General features: G+C 38.1%; 1 protein-coding gene across 12 annotated transcripts in view; it reads right to left on the bottom strand.

The window, feature by feature from the left end:
• LOC116878846 (cyclic AMP-dependent transcription factor ATF-7) overlaps window positions 1-21,830 on the bottom strand; it is an 81,416-nt gene extending 59,586 nt beyond the window's left edge. The window contains exons 1-2 of one of the 12 annotated variants that reach the window (XM_032876617.1): window positions 21,702-21,830; window positions 1,924-1,992 (exon numbers count right to left, since the gene is read on the bottom strand). In XM_032876617.1, the coding sequence (XP_032732508.1) occupies window positions 1,924-1,971 (48 nt within the window). In that variant the 5' untranslated portion in view covers window positions 1,972-1,992; window positions 21,702-21,830. The other 11 variants (XM_032876611.1, XM_032876612.1, XM_032876609.1 and 8 more) reach the window with 11 other exon arrangements.
• Between the last annotated feature and the right edge of the window lie 1,048 nt (window positions 21,831-22,878).

The following is a 22,878-nucleotide window of genomic DNA, read 5'->3' as shown; positions in this document are numbered from 1 at the left end:
AACCATGCTACCTTCTATTCTTTTCTATAAAACAAGTAACTGGAATACAAAAGAAGGTAGCAATCTCCTTGAGTTCCACATCCACTGGGGGGTGGGGAATGGGGAAGGCTTCAGGACCAACACTAGAGGTTATAAAGAATCCCAACAACCAAAATACCAGCAAACAATTCAGAAATGGGAGGAAGAAGTAGGGGAAGGAAAAGGCTTATGACAAACAGTATCCAACAATACAAAAGGAACCAAAGTAAAAAGTCCCTACTATTTTTACCACCTCTAGCCCAAGCAAAACAAAAAGAAATTTCAGTGAAAACTACTCTTTTCTGATGAGACAGCCTAAAGAAACCCATTTATACCTTTCTTCTCAGGGAGCTTACGAGATGCTTTTTCTGGTGTTTTCCTTTTATTTTATAATCCATTTTAATTTCTTTAAGCCCTTGTCTAGGTGGTTTTAAGCATAAAACATAAGTGGGGCACTGAGAAGCTTAAAAAATAAACAAAGAAAAATAAAAGTATGAGAAAAATAAATCTTTTCACCAAAATTGCAGATTTTTAAAGAGAGATAAGTGAAAAGGGTCCCCGGTATCAATTATGGGAATCAGAGTAGATAGTATTATCAACAAATCCACACACAAAAATTTGGAGGGATCAGGTTCAGATATGTATTCTAATATAGCTGCCTGAAAAGTGAAACAAATCTACCCTAATTTCCCAAGTGGCTTCTATTGTAAAAGAATAAAATACAAATCAGATGGGGGAGAACAGTCAACAATAAAGCTGAAAACTAACAAAAAAGGAAATATATCCTATGACACTGAATACTTCAGAATGCAATGGCTTTTTTAGCCTTTTCTGAAATTTTCAGCATTATTGGAATTTAGAATCCTTCTGCTTATTCCTTGTCACTACTCTCATCCCATTCACCTCTCAAATTCCAATTCTTAGGAATCTCTGGAACTTAACTCTTCTTTCTGCTGAAGTATTTATAGTGTTTAATAGAACTAGTCTGCAATCTCACATACCACCAGTAAGTGTCACTGGGCAGTCACATGGCATATTCCTAACTGAATAGAAATTCAACCTTTCAGTTCTATAAAATCAGTCCATGAAGGCCGATAAAACTTCCTTTGTATGCTTTTCTTCATCCTTTGTGAAACATGGCAGTAGGGGAGGGTCTAGGAAGAAGTTAAGAAGGTACAAAATGGAGGGGGAGGGTAAAGAAGCAGTTTCAACAAAATTATTTTATTAAAAAAGCATATGATGAAAGTATCTGACACATAATGTACAGATATGCAGACAATAACATGGCAGCTGACGCACAGAACAAGACATCCTGCGGTGTCAGGGAGGGAAGATGGCTGAGAAATCTTGTAGTTTATATATTCCGGTGAGATCTTAGGTTCTATGCTGGATTTGTATTTCCTACATAGACAGAGATCTGCCTTAGCTACCAACAGTGATTTTCTGGATCAACAGTCCAAAGAAACTTTTCTCTCTTATTTAAAAAATCCAACATACTCCAGCAAACTGAGGCTCACGATGAACAGATACGTTCTCAGCTGCCTATTCTAAATATGTTAAGCACACTTTTATATCCCCAAAGGTTGAGGAAAAGATATTTCTAAACTTGTTTTATATTTAGATGGATAGCTTTAGAAAGCAGAAGAGAGCAACATGTATTCCTCAACACTGTGGGTTGGGAAACAAACACCAGTAGAATAACAATATGAAAGAGAGCAAGGCAGATTTCATTACGGTAGAGTGCCTACACTTCCTCATAACATGGATTTACACACTGCAAATCCTCTGATCTGATTACCTCCAGTGATCACGTAAAATACCGGCTTTAAACTCTTTGCCTTAGTGATAAAACAGCCACTTTGATTCACAACGAGACATTCACAATAAAGTATATTGTAAACGTACCTGTCCACAGCCCGGGGCATTGCACACAAACGGTCTGTCGTCTCCCATATTTCATATAGCAGAGCGGAGCTGAGGAGGGGGAGGCAGGGGGAAAAGTTATGTTAAATACGCTGGAGTTAAAAAAAAAAAAAGTGCTTCAAAAATATCAAGCCTAGAAACAGGTGTTCCAAGAATGCTGTCTATCAAAGCTATAAACACAGGCTACTTTGGGGAGACCCATTAGACAGGTGGCATATGATCTATTGTGCCTCAACTGAAACTTTTAATTAGAAAAATTGAGACCTAAATAGTCAAGGAATTTCAAACCTTTGGTAGATTTCCCCTCTTTCTGCTACAGTATATAACACACTCCTCTAGTCTGCTGAATTATAATCAGTGCAGTTCCCTATGTCAATAAATCCACTGAACATTCGATGCGGAAGCCATATTTCTGAACTAGAGAAGACCAAAATTTGTCATTTAATTAATTAAGGGATTACAGGAGGGGTGCTCCATTTTACAGGGCTATAATCTGGCTCCCTGGTGTATAAACTACGAGACTGTTGGCAAGGGCCGTTTATCCCAGATTATTGCCAAAGAAAACAAAGCACCCATCCTATTGGGCTACATGGGAAATGATTTTCATTAATAAAAAAATAAAAATAAAAACCTTCTCTCCCCACTGGGAGCCTTCTTCTCCCCCCACCAATCGTCTGTGGCAAATGGAGAAATATCGGTGCCCTTCCCCCTCTAATTCTATTTATGGCTAGGTTTTTAAAAGCAGCAATAAAACAAATGTCGACTCTTTGGGGGTTTACTGGGTGAATATGTTCCGGCTGTTTGTGCCGCTCTCGGCCAGAGTTCTTGGGCTGCTCTGTTGCAGCCAACAGATGTGTGCTGCTGCAGGGGATAAAAGAAATGGCACTAAAAGGCATCACCATCCATCCTCTCTATTTCTCTGAAGAATTTAACAGGGCTTATACTGTTGTTGTTTTTTAATTATTGAAGCTAAACTCTTGAAATGCTGATCGGAATTCTTTGTCAAAGAACAATAATTTCAATATGAATGTGTTGGGGAAATTTCTCATTTCCCACTTAGGAATAAAAATAGAGGTGGAGATGGATAAGGATGAGAAATGCAAATCATAGTAAAAATATTCCTAAAAGATAAACAGGGTTTTGAAAGGGGTAGGGCACAAAAATAGTCTTCACAGAATAAACTCCTGAAGTATATTTTCGAACATCTTTCTATAAGAAAGGAAGGTGTAGAAAAGAGCATTAACAAGGGAAGATAAAAGAGGAAGAACTATAATTTGAATATGCCTAGAAACAACTTCAGAACTGTAACCAAATTCAAATTTTTATTTTGGAGATAAACCAAAATACCAGGTTACCCTCACTCAGGTCTGCATTAAAATAAAATGTTAAAGTGCTAGACTGAATTTGGTAATCAGAAAACCCTGCTTAAAACTCAGAGGGCAGCTAGGTAACATCTCTCCTACTCTCTTAAGACTCACTCTGGGGTTGGAAACCAGTATTTCTGGTAGTCTGATCAGTAATTTCACAACTAATCAGTGTTTAAAATTGTGGGGTGCCCCATAAAACAGAAAGGGCTTCTTAGTCATCTTTCAGTGTGCTAGGAACAGGGTCTAACTATGAAGGAAACTGATGCTGCAGCATTGCTGTAATGGAAGAGAGCCTGTATGTACATAGGTGCACACAGATTTATATCACATTTAGCCAGGATAAATTGCTTCAATAAATTCTTTTCCTAGGAGAAGCCAGCTGAAGCTGATGATTGGGTACTGGGAAAATGAGAGCTTTATTCTTCTTCACACAGCCCCAGGACAAGGGGGTTTTCTGGTTTGTTTGTTTTAAATACATAATGATTTTTTAGCACTTTCTGGAACTATGACATAGTGCAAAAAATAAATATCAAGTAAATAAAAGTAAATAAATGCAAAGACCATGGCCATTATGACTGAAAATTCAGAACATTTTTGGAAAGCAATTCATCTCTGGAAAAATTCCTAACTGCTGTGCTGGAGATAGTTTCACTTCCTAGTCCCAAACCCTGCTTTCCTAATATAATCATGAAATGAAAATTTAATTTCAACAAGATCCTGTAGCATATCTCCAACCAGGAAGTAAACTACAAGGGCTAGGGCAGATATAACATAAGAAGCAGGTGAGATTCTTTCCTTTTACCTTGTTTCTATTATTTGGCTAAATTTTCTGTTTTCTACCTAGTTAGAGGAGAAAAGGGGTGCTTGCTGGCTAAGAGTAGGGCAGCACTGGCATAGGAAGTGACCGAATAAACTCCAGAATGGTTTCCCTCCAACCACAAAATTCAAAATTTAACTTGCTTTTGTACAATCATATCACAATATATGGCTTCCAAATTCATTTAACTGCATCCTTACTAGGAAATAGAAGTGAAAAATCACAATTTTCTAAAAGAAAACAAAAGGCAAAACCAAGCTGAGGGAAAAGTATTTAATGCAACAAAAGCAACCATTTTCAGGGCTCAAATCTGACAATCAACTAACTAGGATTTCCTGCTTCCTTCCCACTTTACTGGCTTTTTGTTTTGCCATTTTCACCGAAAGGAGGATCACAATCGAAGGAAGAAGGCCCTCTTTCTTAAATACCCAGAATTATTCTGAAATCATTCCTCAGTATCTTGCTGCTTTTCATTTCCATCATTTTCACTTTAAAGTGATTTGTCTTTTTTAAGAATTAAATATATTACAACAATAATAATCATCTGTTCTCCTACTTAAAAAAAAAAAATCCAGTTTACATCTTTTCAAATTCCCTGTTAGCTGTATCAATTGCTACATACATGGAATGCCATTGCTTATTTCTTTCTGATAGATAAAACAAATCTCTAGTTATGAAAGAGGTCAAATTGATGCCTTCTCAAGAACAAAAAGCAGGGGTGCCTGGGTGGTTCAGTGGTTAAAGCCTCTGCCTTCGGCTCAGGTCATGATCTCAGGGTCCTGGGATCGAGTCCCGCATCGGAGCCTGCCTCCTCCTCCTGTCTCTCTCTGCCTGCCTCTCTGCCTACTTGTGATCTGTCTGTCAAATAAATTAAAAAAAGAAAGAAAGAAAGAAAGAACAAAAAGCAGCACATTTCTGTCATATAAACAGGCTGTGACAAAGGTGAAATCCTGAATAAAGATGCTGCCATTCACTAGAATTTAACTCACAGCCCATATGGAACTATACTACTTGACAAGTAGATCACGTGTCTGGGCATGACACTCAAATGTGTGTCTGCTCCCCGATCTATTCCTCAGGATGAAACTCAACATTTTGTACAACTAACCAATAAATGACAGGCAAAGGATACACACATTAAGAGACATTTCCAGGAGGAAGTGAGATGCTTCCAGAGAAGATCTTAGAACAGGAAAACAAAGATGCAGAAAAAGGCTGTTTCAGAGGCCAAGTGTGCAGAGGAAAAAGCTCAGTCACCAGAAGGCATAAATGATAAAAATTACTATTTACTCAAAAGAGAGAAAGTTACCTGAATGCTGGGAGAGAAGTGAAAAAAATCCAAGGTTTAGAGACTGGTTTTTAATAACTGGGATAATTTCATAAAATCTATGTTAAATATTTTGTCAAAGCCAGCAGTATATCCTAAAATGGTCAATGTGCAAATAAGAAAACTGATTTTCTATGTATGTGAGATATATATGCATATATATATATACATATATATATATATGCATATATATCTTTTTTCCTTCTTTTTTAATAGAAAGAGAATGAAGTCCGTCACTGAGGATGACAAAGTCAGTTCTCTGGACCCAGGTATAATGCAATTATTTCTTTAGTAAATAACTGCTGTTCATAAAATGGCCCAACTTTAGTAAGGTATAAAAGCCACATACAAACACACCCAAGAGCCTCTTCTTAGGTTCCTAATAACAAAAGGCAGATACTGCTAAGTACAAAAATTGAGAAGGGCATATGCACCATTAATATCAAAGATTCATGAAAATCTAGAAGGGGTTTAGAGTAGCTATCATTCATTCACTCAAAAACATTACTAGGGAACTAAGTGCCAAGCAAAGTGGACATAAAAATAAAAAGACAATAATCCTTTGCCAAAAAAAAGAATCTTTCACTCATCTGTGTCAAGAAAAACTAGAGCTGGAGAGTAGTTAAAGCAGTAAAAAAGAGTTTTTTAGTCAGAACGATTGCAATAGGAGAAAAGAGACGTCTGTATAGAACTGGGCTCAATTCTGAATACATCATGCGCAAGTGGAAATTTATAGCCAAGGACCATGGTGGGGGTTAATGGATGGAGAAGTACTAAGAGGAAACATCAGGAGAAGGGGGGATTCTGACTAAACCAACCTAACAAGAGTCTTGCTAAAGACAGGCCAGAATGATGATACATAATCGAAGGGATGGTGAAAGATGAAGAACGTGATCAGATATATGAGGGTGATCAGATACTGATGGTGAAGGATTCTTGCTAAAACTGGATCTTACAAAAAAGTACACTGATGGGCCTAAAAGAAGGTTCAGAAATCTGCCTAAAGTTTGGTCAGACAATGAATTTTTGTCATTTGGCATGAGAGATGCCAGGTAAGTGGTAAGAATAATGATTTAATTCACAAGTTCAATTAGTCAGAGATTGATCAGCATACATATTAGATCTGTTGCTATTTCTTATTCTTTGTGGTCATTTATCAAATTCCTTTGCTAGACAACTTCAGAGTACAGGCAACAGCATAAAAAAGAGGTATGTAAAGTCTTAGTAAAAGATTTGGCAAGGATAAAGTCTGAAACTAATAATCACAATTTACTTTCTAGATCAAAAAGTAAATATGGTCAGTTTATTTTATTTATTTTATTTTTATTTTTATTTTTTTTTAAGATTTTTTATTTATTTATTTGACAGACAGAGACCATAGTAGGCAGAGAGACAGGCAGAGAGAGAGAGGGAAGCAGACTCCCCAGCAGAGAGCCCGATGCGGGGCTCGATCCCAGGACCCTGAGATCATGACCTGAGCCGAAGGCAGAGGCTTAACTCACTGAATCACCCAGGCGCCCCTATGGTCAGTTTTAAAATTCATCAATTCACTGGGGTGCCTGGGTGGCTCAATTGGTTAAGCATCTGACTCTTGGTCTCAGCTCAGGTCTTGATCTTAATCTCAGGATGGCGAGCTCAAGCCCCGAGTTGAGTTCCACACTGGGCATGGGGCCTACTTTTAAAAAAACCAAAAAGCAAGAAGCAAAAAACCTAAAATTCGGGGTGCCTGGGTGGCTCAGTGTGTTAAAGCCTCTGCCTTCGGCTCAGGTCATGATCTCAGGGTCATGGGATCAAGCCCCATATCCAGCTCTCTGCTCAGCAGGGAGCCTGCTTCCTCCTCTCTCTCTCTCTCCCTCTCTCTGCCTGCCTCTCTGCCTACTTGTGATCTCTCTGTCAAATAAATAAATAAAATCTTAAAAAAAAAAACAACCCTAAAATTCATCAGTTCAGTGCCTACCCACACTCTAGGCCCCAGAATTCAACAGTGAATGAGACAGACAAGGTTTCTACTCCTACGGTGCTTACACTCTAAAAGGAAGAGACAAACACAAAGCAAGTAAACAAAGTAATTTCAGATTAATAGCAGATAACTGCTATGAAAGAAATGAAATGGTGATGTTAGTGGCCATGAGCAGGCTATTTTAGTTTCATGAATAAAAAGAAAATGGCTGTATTATCTGTGACCAAAATGGGAATGGGATAGAATACAGAGATCTAGGTTAAAACTTCTGGAAGCCTTTCCTTTCATAACACAGTTTATTTTTGGTAAATACTTACTGATTTAATATGAAGCCAATATTTAAGTATAATCTGCTGAAATTCTACATTTATCTTCCTGTTTTTGTTCATAAAGCTACCAGCTGGGTCCACAAAACAAATGCTATACAGGTATTTATGTATTTAAAGCTAAACACATTTGACATGTTTTAAATACATATACAACTACTTTGTGCCTAAGGCACTTGATGTGACTACACTCAACCAACTCCATGCTTTCCTTATCATCCAAATAGCATAGAGGTGACTCCACAGCTTTCAGTTAGAGTGCTAAAAAATGGGGAAAAGGAAGATTATTTGTCAAATTAACCTTTCATTGGCCCTTGAAAACAAAACCCAGGCCAGAGCTGTTAAGATATATTTTCATGTATAAAAGAATGCAGCAGAGGGGGGCCTAGCTGGCTTCCTAGGTAGATATGCCACTGTGGTTGTGAGTTTAAGGAGTTGCAAGTTCTCAGGGGTTTTGAGTTCAAGCCCCACACTGGGTGTGGAGCCTAAATAAATGAAATAAAATAAAATCTTAAAAAAAAAAAAAAAAGAAAGAAACATTTAAAAAAAAGAATGCCACAGAAATTCTTACACCTTCGGTTGCCTGGGTGACTCAGTCGTTAAGTGTCTGCCTTGGGCTCTGGTCACGATCACAGGGTCCTGGGATTGAGCCCCGCATCAGGTTCCCTGCTCAGAGGGAAGCCTGCTTCTCCCTCTCCTACTCCATCCCTGCTTGTATTCCCTCTCTCACTATCCCTTTCTCTGTCAAATAAATAAATAAAATCTTTAAAAAAAAAGAAATTTTTATACCTTCATATAAGACTTTTGGGAGTCAATATTTGAACAATCTTTCTGGAAAGCAATCTGGCAGTATTTATATTGTCTTAAAATGTTTTGTATCCCTTGAACAAATCATTCTTTTTTCAGGAATTTATTCTGGGGTTAAAGCCCAAAACATGGACCACTTATATATTAAAAGGTTTATCATAGTCATATTTATAACAATAAGAAAAAAAGAATAGGAATTAAATGTTTAGAAAAATGGATCAATGTAAGATACTGCTTGACAAGAGACTATATTTAAGTTAAGAATAACATTTCTGTGGGCACCTGGGTGGCTCAGTGGGTTAAAGCCTCTGCCTTTGGCTCAGGTCATGATCCCAGGGTCCTGGGATCAAGCCCCACATCGGGCTCTCTGCTTAGCGGGGAGTCAGGAGTCTGCTTCCCTCCCCCCGTCCCCACTTGTGATCTCTGTCAAATAAATAAATAAACTCTTAAAAAAAAAAAAAAAAGAATAACATTTTCTGAAAGCTATTTAATGACATAAGAAAATGCTATATATTCTATAGGGAAAAAAGCAGGATATAAAACTGCATATGCACCATAATTCCAAATCTATAAAAAAAGCAAACAAAATGGGGCGCCTGGCTGGCTCAGTCAGTAGAACATGCAACTCTACAACTCTTGATCTCAGGGTCATGAGTTCAAGCCCCACATTGGGCATGGAGCCTACTGGGGGGAGAAAAAAAAAAAAAGCAAACAAAAGAATAAGCATATAAAAAGATAAGGGAATTAGCATCCAATGTTAATAATGGTTATCTCTGGATAATGGTATTATAGGTAGTTTTGTTTTCTTCTTCGTACTTTCAGCATTTTCTGAAGTCTACACTGATCACAGATTGCTTTTAAAAAAATAAAAATAGTATAGGGTAATCTAATTAAAAAAATCTACAAGTTAAAAAAAGGTCCATATCTGGTACACTCTTACAAAGCACTAGACGGTATATTTAAAAATCATGCAAGGCTATTCATTCTCTACTACAAAGCAACAGAACCAACTGACAAATTCAATTCATTTTTTGGACTACCAAAAAATCTTTCTAAAATTATAAACTAGCAGCTTCATATGGAAATAGACACGGTGGAAACTTATATCGATACACAGGGTAATCAAGCAGTTCAAGATAGTTCCTCCTTTGTTACCTTCAAGAACCCATTTTCAGAATCCCATGAATGCTCCCTAAAGAGTATTACTTATATCAAACACTTAGAAATTGCCCCAGCCATTCATCACAGAGAGAATAAAGAGAGCTGAAACCAAGCTTAGCAGGTACTAAATGTCTTTCAGTTCAGTTATAAACAAGCTAAAAAATGTAGACAGGCACCCAAACAGAGCTCTATGGGCTCCATTCCCTTATGATATTAAAAAGAAAGAAATTATATACAAACAGTTCTCTTCCAAGAACATAACTTTGGATACCAAGTTTCAGACTCTAAGATAATTAAGCTGCTACTAAGCAAAGAGTACAAACACAAAAGATCTCTACCACAGCAGTCTCAACATTTTATTCTCCATGGGATACTTAAGTGTTGCTGTGATTTGCATTACATCTAGAAAAATGATTTAAGGAAAAGATGCCAGTAAACATATGAACTGTGAGACTATAATGCATATTATGTGAACCTCAGAAAACAAAGACTCAAGTTTTACTAGGTAGTAGATTATTTAGGAATTGAAATTTCTGTTCATAAATTTTGGGTTTGTTTTCCACAGTATTACTTAGCATGAAAACAGTTTAGCATATATTATTTCACTAGTAGGTAAACCAACTATCCCAAAGGGATTATACAGAAAGCACATATATAACTCTAATCTTAAACTAACTTGCCTTACTGTTTTATATCAGAGTTTTTGTAAAGCACTTTGCTTACAGACTGGAAAACTGAGCTAGAGAGTTAGAAAAAAAAAAAAAAAGACAAAAGATGAGTCAAGAGGTTAAGGCTCACTTGACTCCTAGTCACCTATTTTCACACACTTCAAAGAAGATATAAAAACGGATAGCACATCTTTTTAGAACTCCTAAAAGTTAAGGACACCTGGGTGGCTCAGTCCGTTAAGACTCTGCCTTCAGCTCAGGTCATGATCGCAGGCTCCTGGGATGAGTCCCGCTATGGGATCCTAGCTCAGTGGGGAGCCTTCCTCTCCCTCTGCCTGCTGCTGGCCCTGCATGTTTTCTCTCTCTGACAAATAAATAAAATCTTTAAAAACAAAACAAAACCTCCTAAAAGCTGTACGATAAAGGGACACCTGGGTGGCTCAGAGGGTTAAAGCCTCTGCCTTCAGCTCAGGTCATGATCTCAGGGTCCTGGGATCGAGCCCCGCATCGGGCTCTCTGCTCATCAGGGAACCTGCTTCTCCTCTCTCTCTGCCTGCCTTCTGCCTATTTGTGATCTCTGTCTGCCAAATAAATAAATAAAATCTTTTTTTTTTTAAGATTTTATTTATTTATTTGTCAGAGAGAGAGTGAGCACAGGCAGACAGAGTCGCAGGCAGAGGCAGAGGGAGAAGCAGGCTCCCTGCTGAGCAAGAAGCCTGATGTGGGACTCAATCCCAGGACGCTGGGATCATGACCTGAGCCAAAGGCAGCCACTCAACCAACTGAGCCACCCAGGCGTCCCAAATAAAATCTTAAAAAAAAAAAAAAAAAAAAGTTGTACGATAACCTGCCTATTGTATAACTACTTCCAACTGAATTGTGTTACTTCCAAAAATTTAGACATAATAGATGTTTCTTATATGTTTATTATACAAATGAATGTCCAGAAATATGAATCGGGAGGGACTGCAAATTCTTGGAGCAATTTTTTTGTCTAGAAAAATTAAATAATGTTCATAGTTTTAACATTAAGAGTGTGTGTAATTTTTTTTTTTTTTTGGTGGTGGACAATAAAGTAAAGTTTACTGAGCGATAGAAAAAGCTTTCTAAGAGGGAGGGGACCCAAGAGGGTTGCCCAACATTGCCCAACATTAAGTATATTTTATTATAATAATTTTTAAATTCATAATCCAGTTACAGTATATGTCAAGGATTGGCAAACTTCAGTCAGTGGGCCAAATCCAGCCTGCCACCTCTTTTTGTATGGACCACAAGCTAAGAACGGTTTTTACATGTTTAAATAGTTGGAAAAAAACAAAAAAAGTATTTCATGACACATAAAAATTACATGACGTTCAAATTTTAGAGTCCATAAAAAAGTTTTATGGGAATACAGCCATGCTTATCCTTTGCATGTTGTCTATGGCTTCTTAGGTGCTACAATGGTAGAGTTGAATCGTTACAAACAGACCTCATGCCTGCAAAGCCTTATTTACTATTTGGCCTTAGTTTGCAAACTCCTCGTATTTATAAATAACTATTATTAATTAAAATACATGGGTAATTTGGAGATCCCAATTATGACAAATGTTGGAGTGTGTGTGTTAACCATTAGTAAGAACTTTTATATTGTGACTATTCAATTAAATTGAATTAATAATAATTTCTTTTTAAATGACTACAAATTTTTGAAATTAGGCTTTTTTGTGTTTTTTTTTGTTTTTTGTTTTTTGTTTTGTTTTTAAAATAGACTCCACACCCAGCATGGAGCCCAACACAGGGCTCAAACTCATGACGGGGAGATCAAGACTTGAGCCATGACGAAGAGTCAGACACTCAACTGACAGAGCCACCCAGGCGCCCCCCCCCTTTTTAAGTCAACTCTACATCCATTGTGGGGCTCAAGCTACAACTCAATAGTAGTATGCTCTTCTGACTGAGCCAGTCAGATGCCCAAGAAATTAGGTCTTCTAAAAATAAGGTTAATTAAGCTAGCTCCATAGTTCTCAACCTTAACATATTCACTTGGGCACCCTGAAAAATACCTCTGCCTCCTGGATTTTCTTGGCTTTGGGGCCCAAGAATTTAAACTTTAAAAAAAAAACACCCTGGGTAATTCTGGTGCAAATGGTCAGAAACTCAGCCTTGGAGGGAAACTAAAATGGTTGGAGAGATTATAGTTCTTCCATATAGTAAAGGGCTGTATTTTTCCAATTTGGTACTACAAGACAGCAGTTCTCAGAGTGGGCTCCAGGGATCCCCATAGATTTCTAAGAACCATTCAGAGGGTTTACGGGTGTTCAAGTCATACATGGACAAAAGATCTATTTAAAGAGCAAGACAGGCTAATTCATTTTAATTTAACAGTATTAAAAATTCAGAGATGTGGTTTCAGATTCTACACAACAGTCAACCATTAAGAAACCACCCCATTTTGGATTCTGGTATAGTATCAAAGAAGAAAGACTATCTACAATTATCTGAAAAGAATCTTTCCGTTTCCTGGGCTCCTGGATGGCTCAGTCGGTTGAACATCAGACTCTTGGTTTCTGCTTCTATCATGATCTCATGGGCTGTGGGATCAAGTCCCACATCCAGCACCTCGCTCACCAGTGAGTCTGCTTTAAGACTCTCTCAAGTCTGCCCCTTCCCTTCTCAAATAAGTAAGTCTTTAAAAATAAATCTTTCCTTTTCCTATTAGTATCTGTGTGTGAACCCAGGTTATCTTCACATACGTCAACCAAACAACATACTGTAACAGACTGAATACAGAAGCAAATATGAGAATACAGCTGTTTTCTATTAAGTCAGACATTAAAAGATTTGAAGCCCTGCCCCCCAATTTTTCTGACACGATAGTAATCATTTATGTTGTTATTTGAAAGTGAGTGTTTTTTCAATTTCTCCACTTTAATTTCTAAAATGCTCAACATCAACAGATATAACCAAGACAAACCAAAGTCCTTTGGAGTCCCCAACAGTTATGAAGAGTATAAAGGGGTAGGTATTGAGACCAAAAGCAGTTTGAGACCCACTGCTTTAAGAAATACACAAACAGGGACGCCTGGGTGGCTCAGTCGGTTAAGCATGTGCCTTCAGCTCAGGTCATAATTCCAGGGTCCGGGGATCGAGTCCCACATTGGTTTGCTTCTCCCTCTGCCTGATGCTTCCCCTGCTTGTGCATGCTTGCTCTCTCTGACAAATAAATAAAATCTTAAAAAAACAAAACAAAACAAAACAAAACAGTAGAGTACCCTGGATTGATCAAAGAGAAGGTTCAAATTAATTTCTGGATTTTGAGCTCTGACATGCAAGGGACAGGTTTCCAAAACAGGAGCCAGCTTAAATAGATCAAATACTTTTGTATCGAATGACTAAAAACAGATGGGAGTGAGAATTAGGCTGAATCATAAGTTAGACAACACATGGCCAAACCTTAGAACCTATCTGGGAACAGCTTCATATAGGCAACTATTTGACTAGAACTTTTTTTAAGTCTCTCTAGGCTTTTGGAGGATTCAAAGAACTATTTTAAGCTATCCTCAGAAAGGTTAATAAAAACAAAGAAGCAAAAGCTTACTAAAGAGACAGCAGGAAGCAGAATTAGAAATAACTAGAGAACACTATATGTGTCTATGTTTGGCCTCAATATGCATTTTAGGAGTTGAAAAATTCCTGGAAACTGGAAGGCTGTCAAAAATCTAACCCTGTGTTTTGGGTTTTTTCCTACTCATTTTCAGATAAGGCATCATCCCTAAAACAATACACCAGTAGCGATCAACCCCTAAACACTAATCCTTAAGGATAAATTTAAAATCTTCATGCACTTCTTTTTTTTTTTAATGGACTTAATTTAAATACATTACTAACAACAATAAACCTGATAGACTTTAATATTAAACCCTAGTAGAGATTACTTCAGGTAGCGGGAGATCAGCTAGACAGCTTATCTAAAGATTGTAAACACCTACAAATCCAACGGGAGATCGAAGAGAAGAAGAACAGCAATTCTAGAAACAGAAAATCAACCACTTTCTGAAAGACATTCTGGCCTATGAGATGTGGCCAACTTCAGTGAGAAAGCATCCTGGGGATGGGAAGAAAACAGTACCACGGTCTTTATAGTGCAAGACTTTGTGTGCTTTGCATGCATTTATCTTAAAAAATCTCCATGGAACATGACTATAAGTTTTTTGAAATAATTATTTGAAAAGTGCTAACTTCGGTGACAAGCTAAAAAGAGTACTAACCAAATAAAGTTGTAGGAGTTATTCCCCAATAAAAATAATAACCCAGAGCAGAGATACCAAAAAAAAAACACAAAAAACAAAAACAAAAACAAAAACAAAAAAAAACCCTAGTATGAGTTAAGTCCTAGACAGGAAATTGCTACAATAATGACAATCATGGAGATGCTTAAGAATTCTCAAGGAAAAAAAATCTGTTTTCTAAAGACTGTCCATATACTGGCAACACAGTGATCTGTTTGGGGTATTCTAATGCTCACTGACTTTCAATAATCCCAAACACAGACGTGTAAAATATCAGCAAACTACTGCTTGCCTATAACTTAAAAAAATAAAGAAAATGGTACTACAGGAGACACATTACTACCAGAAATACCAGAAAAACCATGTTAAATAAAACCAACATGGTGTTACTCAAGTTTGATAAAGCTTAAATAAACATTACTGGCAAGAAACTTGGTGCCAACACAAATCATTTACAGCAGTCATACATTCTAGTCAATAAATCATCCTGTTTTTATAATATACTCTGGCGTATTCCTTTTCAGAAAGAATGATTATGCTCTATTTTTTAATCTGAAAAAAGGTAATTTTTCTACTGCATGGTAAATTATAAGCCCCAAATACAATCTGACCAATTTAGCATATAAATCTTCTTTGTCCACTATGTCAGCAAGAAGCACTATACCAGATAAGATATTAATAGGTAATTCCACTCAAAACAAGTTGGATTTTGTGAGAGGGTACAGCAATGGCGGAACAACACTGTTCCATGGAGGCCCAAGCCACAAGCTCACAAAGTGACTTTTTAAGCTAAATCTTAGCTCCAGTTATGCTTTCACAAGTTGATATTTATTAAGGAAAAATGCATTCTTGAACAGAAAAGAGAAACCTTTTTTTAAAGTAAACTCTACACCCAACATGGGGCTCGAACTCACAACCTGAGGCCAAAAGTCGCAGGTTCCACCAACTGACCCAGTCAGGCATCCTGAAAAGAGAAACTTTTTATATACTCGGGTTTCAAACATATGAGAACATTTAGGATTAAAATTGCAAGAAGATAAGAAAAAGCTAACAAAGTGAAGTTGTTTGTAATGAGTTTTGTTCTCCGATTAAGTGTTCCTACATCCTTCATAAGATTACTATAGTTTAAAAAAGAAAAAAAAAAAGATTACTATAGTAACTCACATTTGCCTTAGTTGGGAATCTTTCCTACATGTCTGCCTACAAAGTTCTAAAAACTAGGTAACAAATTCATCTTTTCATAAAATTTTTCCTCTCTAAGGTAGCCAAGCAGTATACCTTTACTTTCAAAACCAAATTGAATTTTCTTCATTGTATACAAGCAGTGGGTATATTATTCAGACACCCCCCCCCCACACACACACATACACTTTCTAAACAAAAGGATAAACAAGAGAAGGAAAGAAAACAAAATACTATGGCTTACGGGGGTAGGGAGACAAACTATTTCAACAAAAAGTGTCCACCAGGGAAATTCTGTAGAGAAAATATCAGGATGAAATATTTTAAGACATGAAATGACCTCAATGCAAAATTTTGTTGTTGTTGATTCTTGTTTTGTTTCTTGCTCAAAGGAGTTATTTCTTGACATTTATGTTCCTTACTTTCTGCTTAGCCATTCCCACTGGGTCAGTAGAACCACTTCAATTTCATTTTCTTTAATGTCTACTTTTCTTCAATAGTAAGTTCTTTGATCTGAGTTTCTATTTATGAATGTTTGGACTGGAAAGGACCTTGAGGGGTCATCAAGTCCATCTTCTGCTTTTCAGGAGAATTCATAACTAAACAATCTCAAATGGATAAGAAGCTATCAAAAGATGTACCCTGTCCCTAACAGCATGCTACTTCATTCCACAGAGACATTTCCATTCACAATTTTAAATTTTTTAAAAGTGAAAGTAAAAATTAAAACCCCAAAAGAGGAAGGTGCTTTAAAAATGCATTTATCAGCTAAAATTGCTCAAACATAAGTTCAACTATCAGGTCTAAAATTAACACACAGGAAAGTTGTTGGCTGCCAACACAGTCTTTATTCCCTAGAGATGTCTTCTGATGTTCTGGCTTATTTCTAGCACAATTTTACCTATAGCACAGAGCATGACAAACTTAGCCCACCACATCAATAAACTATAATAAAAGGCAATTGTGTGTGAGGGGGTGTGCTTTTTCTTACAGGTAGTGTAGGGTTTTTTATGTTTTGTTTTGTTTTTTTTAAATTTTTTTTAAATTTATTTGACAGAGATCACAGGTAGGCAGAGAGGCAGGCAGAGAGAGAGGAAGGAAAGCAGGCTCCTTGCTGAGCAGAGAGCCGGATGCGGGGCTCGATCCCAGGACCCTGGGATCATGACCTGAGCCGAAAGCAGAGGCTTTAACCCAATGAGCCACCCAGGGGCCCCACAGGTAGTGCAGGTTTTTATTCCAAACAAAATGAAAAGTTAGGTCTAAATTGGAGATGTCAATATTATGGGGAGGCTATGATAAAACCGCTACATGGATAATAGTTTAATTTTTTTAATATTAACTTAAAATGCCATGTCTTCCTAAAAGATTCCAAAACAGAATTTCATTTGATGACACAAAATATGCAACTATGCAGAAACACTGTTAATCATTCTAGGATTATTTTAAAAAAGAAAAATAAAGGAAGGAGACCAGCAATGTTGGAAGGGGGGAGAAATTTTACTTTAAAACATAGGGGAATTATTAAATAGATGTCTTATAAACAACTGACAAGTAATGCAATGATTTATAAACACTAGCATGACCTAGCTAGGTAGCAACTAATGTCTAACTTCTTTTTTTACCAGGTCACTAGCCTAGGAGCTTAGGGATAGGTCAGAGACAATATATTTAGATTTCAACAGGATACTTCTTAATAGTAGACAGGAAATATAAGTTAGATGATAAAACAGAAGGTGAATTCATAATTGAAATTTATTTAATTATGCAAAAGGTTGATTGATGGATTAATATCAACTTAATGATAGCATGCTGATGTTATATGGCACTGCTCCACCCTTATATATTTCTACCAGTGACCAAAAACAAAAACATAGATGTTTATGTCTCATTTATCAAATTTCTCTATCAAAGATACAAACATGAGGATATGAGGAATAGCTAAGAGGCCAAATAACATTATTAAGCTAAAACAATAAACCCAAATTAACAAGATGACAATTACAAGGATAAATGTAAGGTCATCAATTACATTTAAAAAAATCAATTACACAAATTAATGCGATCTTAGGCTTTAAGAATAGAAGTACAGAGCATAGCGGAAAAGGGGCCATACTCTTCCCCGTACTTTGTATTGATCAGATTATACCTGAGGTGTTATATTTCAGATCTAGATAAGAAACCCTAAATACAGGCAACCCAGCTGATGAGGCCTGAACTTTATCATTTAAGGAATGGCTAAAATAACTTGGGATATTTACCCTACTACATAACTGTCATCAAATACTTGAAGGGCTACCATGCTGACAAGGAATTAGGTTTATTTATTATAGTTGCAAATGGCAGAACTAAAGAGCTTCAGCACAATGTAAAGAATGTTCTAAAAGTAGACCTCCAATAATGGAATAGGGTATCTGTGAAGTGGGGACCTTTTTCTTATTGCATTAGAAGTGAAAAGACCCACCTGCCAGGAATTCCAAATAGGACGTATTTTCATGTTTCATGAATATACTTTATTCCAAAAGAAGCCTCCTTCAGGAAGGCAACATTAAAAAACTGAGGCTTAAAATTTGTTTTCTTTGACATGTTTCTAAATAGATGGAAGACTTTTTTTTTTTAAGTTTTTTTGTTTTTGTTTTTTGTTTTTTAGTATTCTCTACACCCAATGTGGAACTCGAACTCACGACTCAAGATCAAAAGTCATATACATGCTCTACCGACTAAGCCAGCCAGGCACCCGATGGAAAATTCTTTCATGGGGACGCCTGGGTGGCTCAATTGGTTAAGCAGCTGCCTTCGGCTCAGGTCATGATCCCAGCGTCCTGGGATCGAGTCCCACATCGCGCTCTTTGCTCGGCAGGGAATCTGCTTCTCCCTCTGCCTCTGCCTGCCTCTCGGCCTACTTGTGATCTCTCTCTCTCTCTGACAAATAAATAAAATCTTAAAAAAAAAAAAAAAGAAAATTCTTTCATGAACTCTCAAATCATAGTGGCATTTTTAGAGAAACCAACAGCAAAAAAAAAATTAATGCTTTTTCTTTTTAAATGAATGCTGCGTTTGTTTTTCTGAAAGAAACAACATCTGCACCTTAACTTTAGTACCTTTATCAAGGGATAAGGGACAATTATATGCCAGCCTGCCAACTAGCCTCCAGAAGAGAGCTGTCTTTGTTATACATTTACATGGCAAGGCTATTTGGTCCACCTAAAACTTCCTTGCAAGAAGAAGGCTCCTCCTTCTCAGACGTGGATGAGGCTGCTGTTAACACTGACTACCTCCTACTGCAGCCTAGGAAAAACTCCGTCTTGACATGTACAAAACAATAACTTGTGAGAATTTCAGAGCAGCTGTGTTCAGGCAGAGCCAGGGACTTTACTTGAGGCAAAGTAGCAGCTTAAGAGTTGGATGAAAAAAACAATTTTCATTTGGAGCTGGAGGTGGAGAGAGGAAAGAAAAAGGAGGTACAGTAGCAGTGTCCATTAACATTTAAAAGCCACGGTAAATAAAAATGCTTAAAAATTACAACCCTGGAACTATCACAGGATGTAACCTTTGATCCACAAGTTTAAAAATGAGCAGTGTTGACACTCCTTAGCTTTCTGCTAGGTGTTAACACTGATGAAATTTAAAAAAAAAAAAAAAATCTTGCATTTGATAGTGCCCCAGTTAAAGCCACCACAAACTCGAGAATGGAAGAATAAAAAAAGGGACTTTGCTCTTTCATTGGGTATTTTTTGTTCTGCTGCCAGGCAAACTGAAAAGGTCTGAATGTCCAACAGCACTGCTCTGAATGTGAAATACTGGAGCTCAATTCAGTAATTAATGCTAAAGGATTAGTAATTAATTGGTCTCAATGTGTTGTAGGGGCAACTTTCTGGCTAGGAGAAAAAGCTTCAAATGGTTGCTGAAAACCAAAGGTTAATACAAAGCAACATACTCTGGTTTCTCTTCATGAAATAGCTTTACCGGCATTTCAGACATTATTTTGCTTCTCAAAAGTAGAAGAAGAGAAGGATATAAAAGACAAATCTATGCAGCAGCAAAGCAGCTCTTAATTAATTGGCTATTTTAGTTTAATTCATTATTAAATAATACACACCTATCAAACAAAGGGCAAAGGCTCGTCCCTTTGCTGTACAGAATTAAGAACAAACTGGTAAGACTACTTAGTATAGCTGCCAAACTTTTCTTTAGCTTCTTTTCTTACAGACATGTTACATTTCGCAATAGCCTCCACTTACCTTACATCCTCCATGTTTAAGTACAAATTGTGTTTGATTTCCCCAACCCTTGCCCTAAGATATTATGACATATCTTTAACTTCTGAGTTTAGACACAAAGGAAGAAACTGAAAATTTTTCACTTTCCTGAAATATATGTCCATCTTATTTACACCGTTTAAAAATATATAATATAAGCTAACTAAGACTAACCACAACCAACCATTTAAGAGCTCCAAGAATATGAGTGGATAAGACACACATTTAACAAAACAAACTTTAGTATATTTTTCTGTGCTTATAATAACTGTAAAGACCAATGTCATTACAAGAATTCTTACACTACTGCAAGGTTTTTAAATATAAGAATCAAGTGAGCTTGCCCAGAAAACTCTGCACATCCCCACAAACCTACACTTACTATGATACAACCTTCGGAGATACTAAAACACTATTAAGTAGAAAGCAAACTTTTAAAGTTAGCAAAGTAGCAACGCAGCAAACTGGGTAGGAGGTGCCCTGGGTAGTAAACACCCCAGTCAGAGAACATAACAAGCAATTCAGAGCAACATGACTCCCAATGGGGTTCCAACTTGTACCGCTGAAGTCCCAAGCCCCCATCCCTGAGTTTAGGAAGAGAGGAATGTAGGAAGAGGAAGAGAAGGGAGAAAGGAAATCAGAGCAGAAGTGATGAAAGTGTTCTGTATTTCTCCTCCTCCACCCCTACCTCACTATTCTTGCAAGCTGGTCACCAGACTAGGTGCCATATACAGCAAATGCCCCAAATCAATATCCTAGGCTGCTTCTGATACCTAGGCTAAAGACCTGTATATATCCGCTGTCTCCTTTCCAAATACCTCCTTTACTCCTCTAAATTCCCTTACACTCTTTCCAAAGTGATGCCTTGGCTGGTAAGCCCACCTCTATAAAGTCTTCCTAAACTCATTCACTGAATTTTCTCAAAATTCATACTTTCTCTCCGAAATCATGCCCTTATTCTTTTTTCATAATTTTCAAAATTCAATCAAAATGCCATGACTCCCATTTCCAGTGATTTACATCTACCTATCTTTCCGTCCAAACCCAATGCCATATTTTCACCTACTGTTCCCTACCTCCTGCCTATTACCCTTGGCTCTTCAATGCCAAGCCCCTAACCCCACTTTGAAAAGCCTGAGTCTTCAACCAATTTAGCACCCCTCCCCTTCCTCCCATTCCACCCCATCCCATTACCCTCCCATTAGGCTCTACTAGGCTTCCATTCCCTCAGGATTCAACTACCCTCTCCTTGCCACGCCCTGTGCCCCCCGGGGCTACTTACCCCAAGTTCTCCCCACACTTCAGGCCTCTGGCCCCGCCTTCCTCCCCCCCCCCGAGGAAGGAGGCGGTAGGAGGGAGAGAAGAGGGGCGGCACTCCGCAAGGTAAAGACGATCTCTCATTAGTGTTCATCGCCGCCAATCGTAGCTTCCTTTTCTTTTATTGGTCGGCGTGAGTCCATGCCCCACCCACTTCCTCAGACAGGGCCCGGCCACCGCCTCAGCGCCCCCGTCCAACACAGACTGGGAGGGGAGACCCCGGCCTGGGACACTGAGAGTGGCCAGAGTTGAAAGAGAGACTCCGCCAGATCATGGACTACTTAATGTTAAAAGAACTCACCCTCTGGTAGCTCCGTCGCCTCCCGCCCGCCCGCGTTCGTTCCCACAATCTGTCTCCAGCTCCTTCTTTCCCCCCTCAGCGGAGCAGATACTTTCTTCTCGTCCGGCCAGGGGCGCTCACCTCTCGCGAGATGTTGGGGGGGTGGGGAGGAAGGGCGAGATCCGTAGGCCCTGAGTTGGAAAGGGGCCGAAAGGCGGTGCTCTGGAAAACAGAAGGGGCCGGACTTCTGGTGGGCCGGGCTGGCCTGGAAAGAGGCTGAGCGAATTGGGTACAGACGGGTTACACGTGTTTGGCTGTGCAATATAGGGGTTAAAAAAGAAGAAAGGGAATCCGTTCAGGTGCCTGTAGTAGTGGAGATCCAAAAAAGTGAAGGAAAGGCACCTGACTGGCTCAGTCGGAACAGCCTGTGATTCTCGATCTTGGGACCATTAGTTCAAGCCCCACGTTGGGTCTAGAGATTACTTAAATATATAAACAAATAAACCAAAAGCTCCTAAGAGTAAGGAAGCGCAAATGGGGAAGTAAATATTCTAGGGAATGAGATTATTTCAAAGGAGCACACTTTCTTCCCCTCCCCGGGCCCCTAAAGGAGCGCACTTTCAAAACAAGAGAATACCTCAATGAAGCCGTTTAAAAGAAGAACTCCTCCCCCCCAACTCCGATACGCAAGGGGATTCAGGTTTCCAAACAGTCGAGTAATTGCATTTTCTTCTTTGCATTTAGAATAATTTTACTGTGGCCGTAAGTCTGCTGTGTGTGTGTGTGTGTGTGTGTGTGTGTGTGTAACTGCGTAAGGGGTGGGGTGGGGATAGTAAGGGTTCCAACTGCAGGAACTGCATATGTAAATAAATGTGCAGGTTGTTTCTTCTATCCTCCAGAGTCATCACTTCCTTAATTGGAAAGTAGTTTGAAATACCTTTAGCCCTAGAACTGGAGTGAACGTATTGGAAAAAGCAAGCCATCTACGTAGCAATTCCAAACCTGTTATTTAATTGGCCTGTGACTTTGTGAGATGCTTCTCTGAGTCTCTTTACCATAGGGCTAGTAAATTTTACTCAAAGAGTTGTAATGATCGAATGAGATAAAATATATAAAACTGGGGATCACAGAACACTATACTTAATACTCAGCAAGTATTTCAATAAATACTTAAAAGGGGGGCGGGGGGCGCCTGGGT

The sequence above is a fragment of the Lontra canadensis genome, unplaced genomic scaffold (assembly GCF_010015895.1).
Source record: "Lontra canadensis isolate GAN:19392208 unplaced genomic scaffold, GSC_riverotter_1.0 scaffold59, whole genome shotgun sequence".
In the NCBI taxonomy this organism is placed as follows: Eukaryota; Metazoa; Chordata; class Mammalia; order Carnivora; family Mustelidae; genus Lontra; species Lontra canadensis.
The sequence above is the reverse complement of the archived record's forward strand: the minus strand, read 5'-3'. Positions and strand labels throughout refer to the sequence as shown.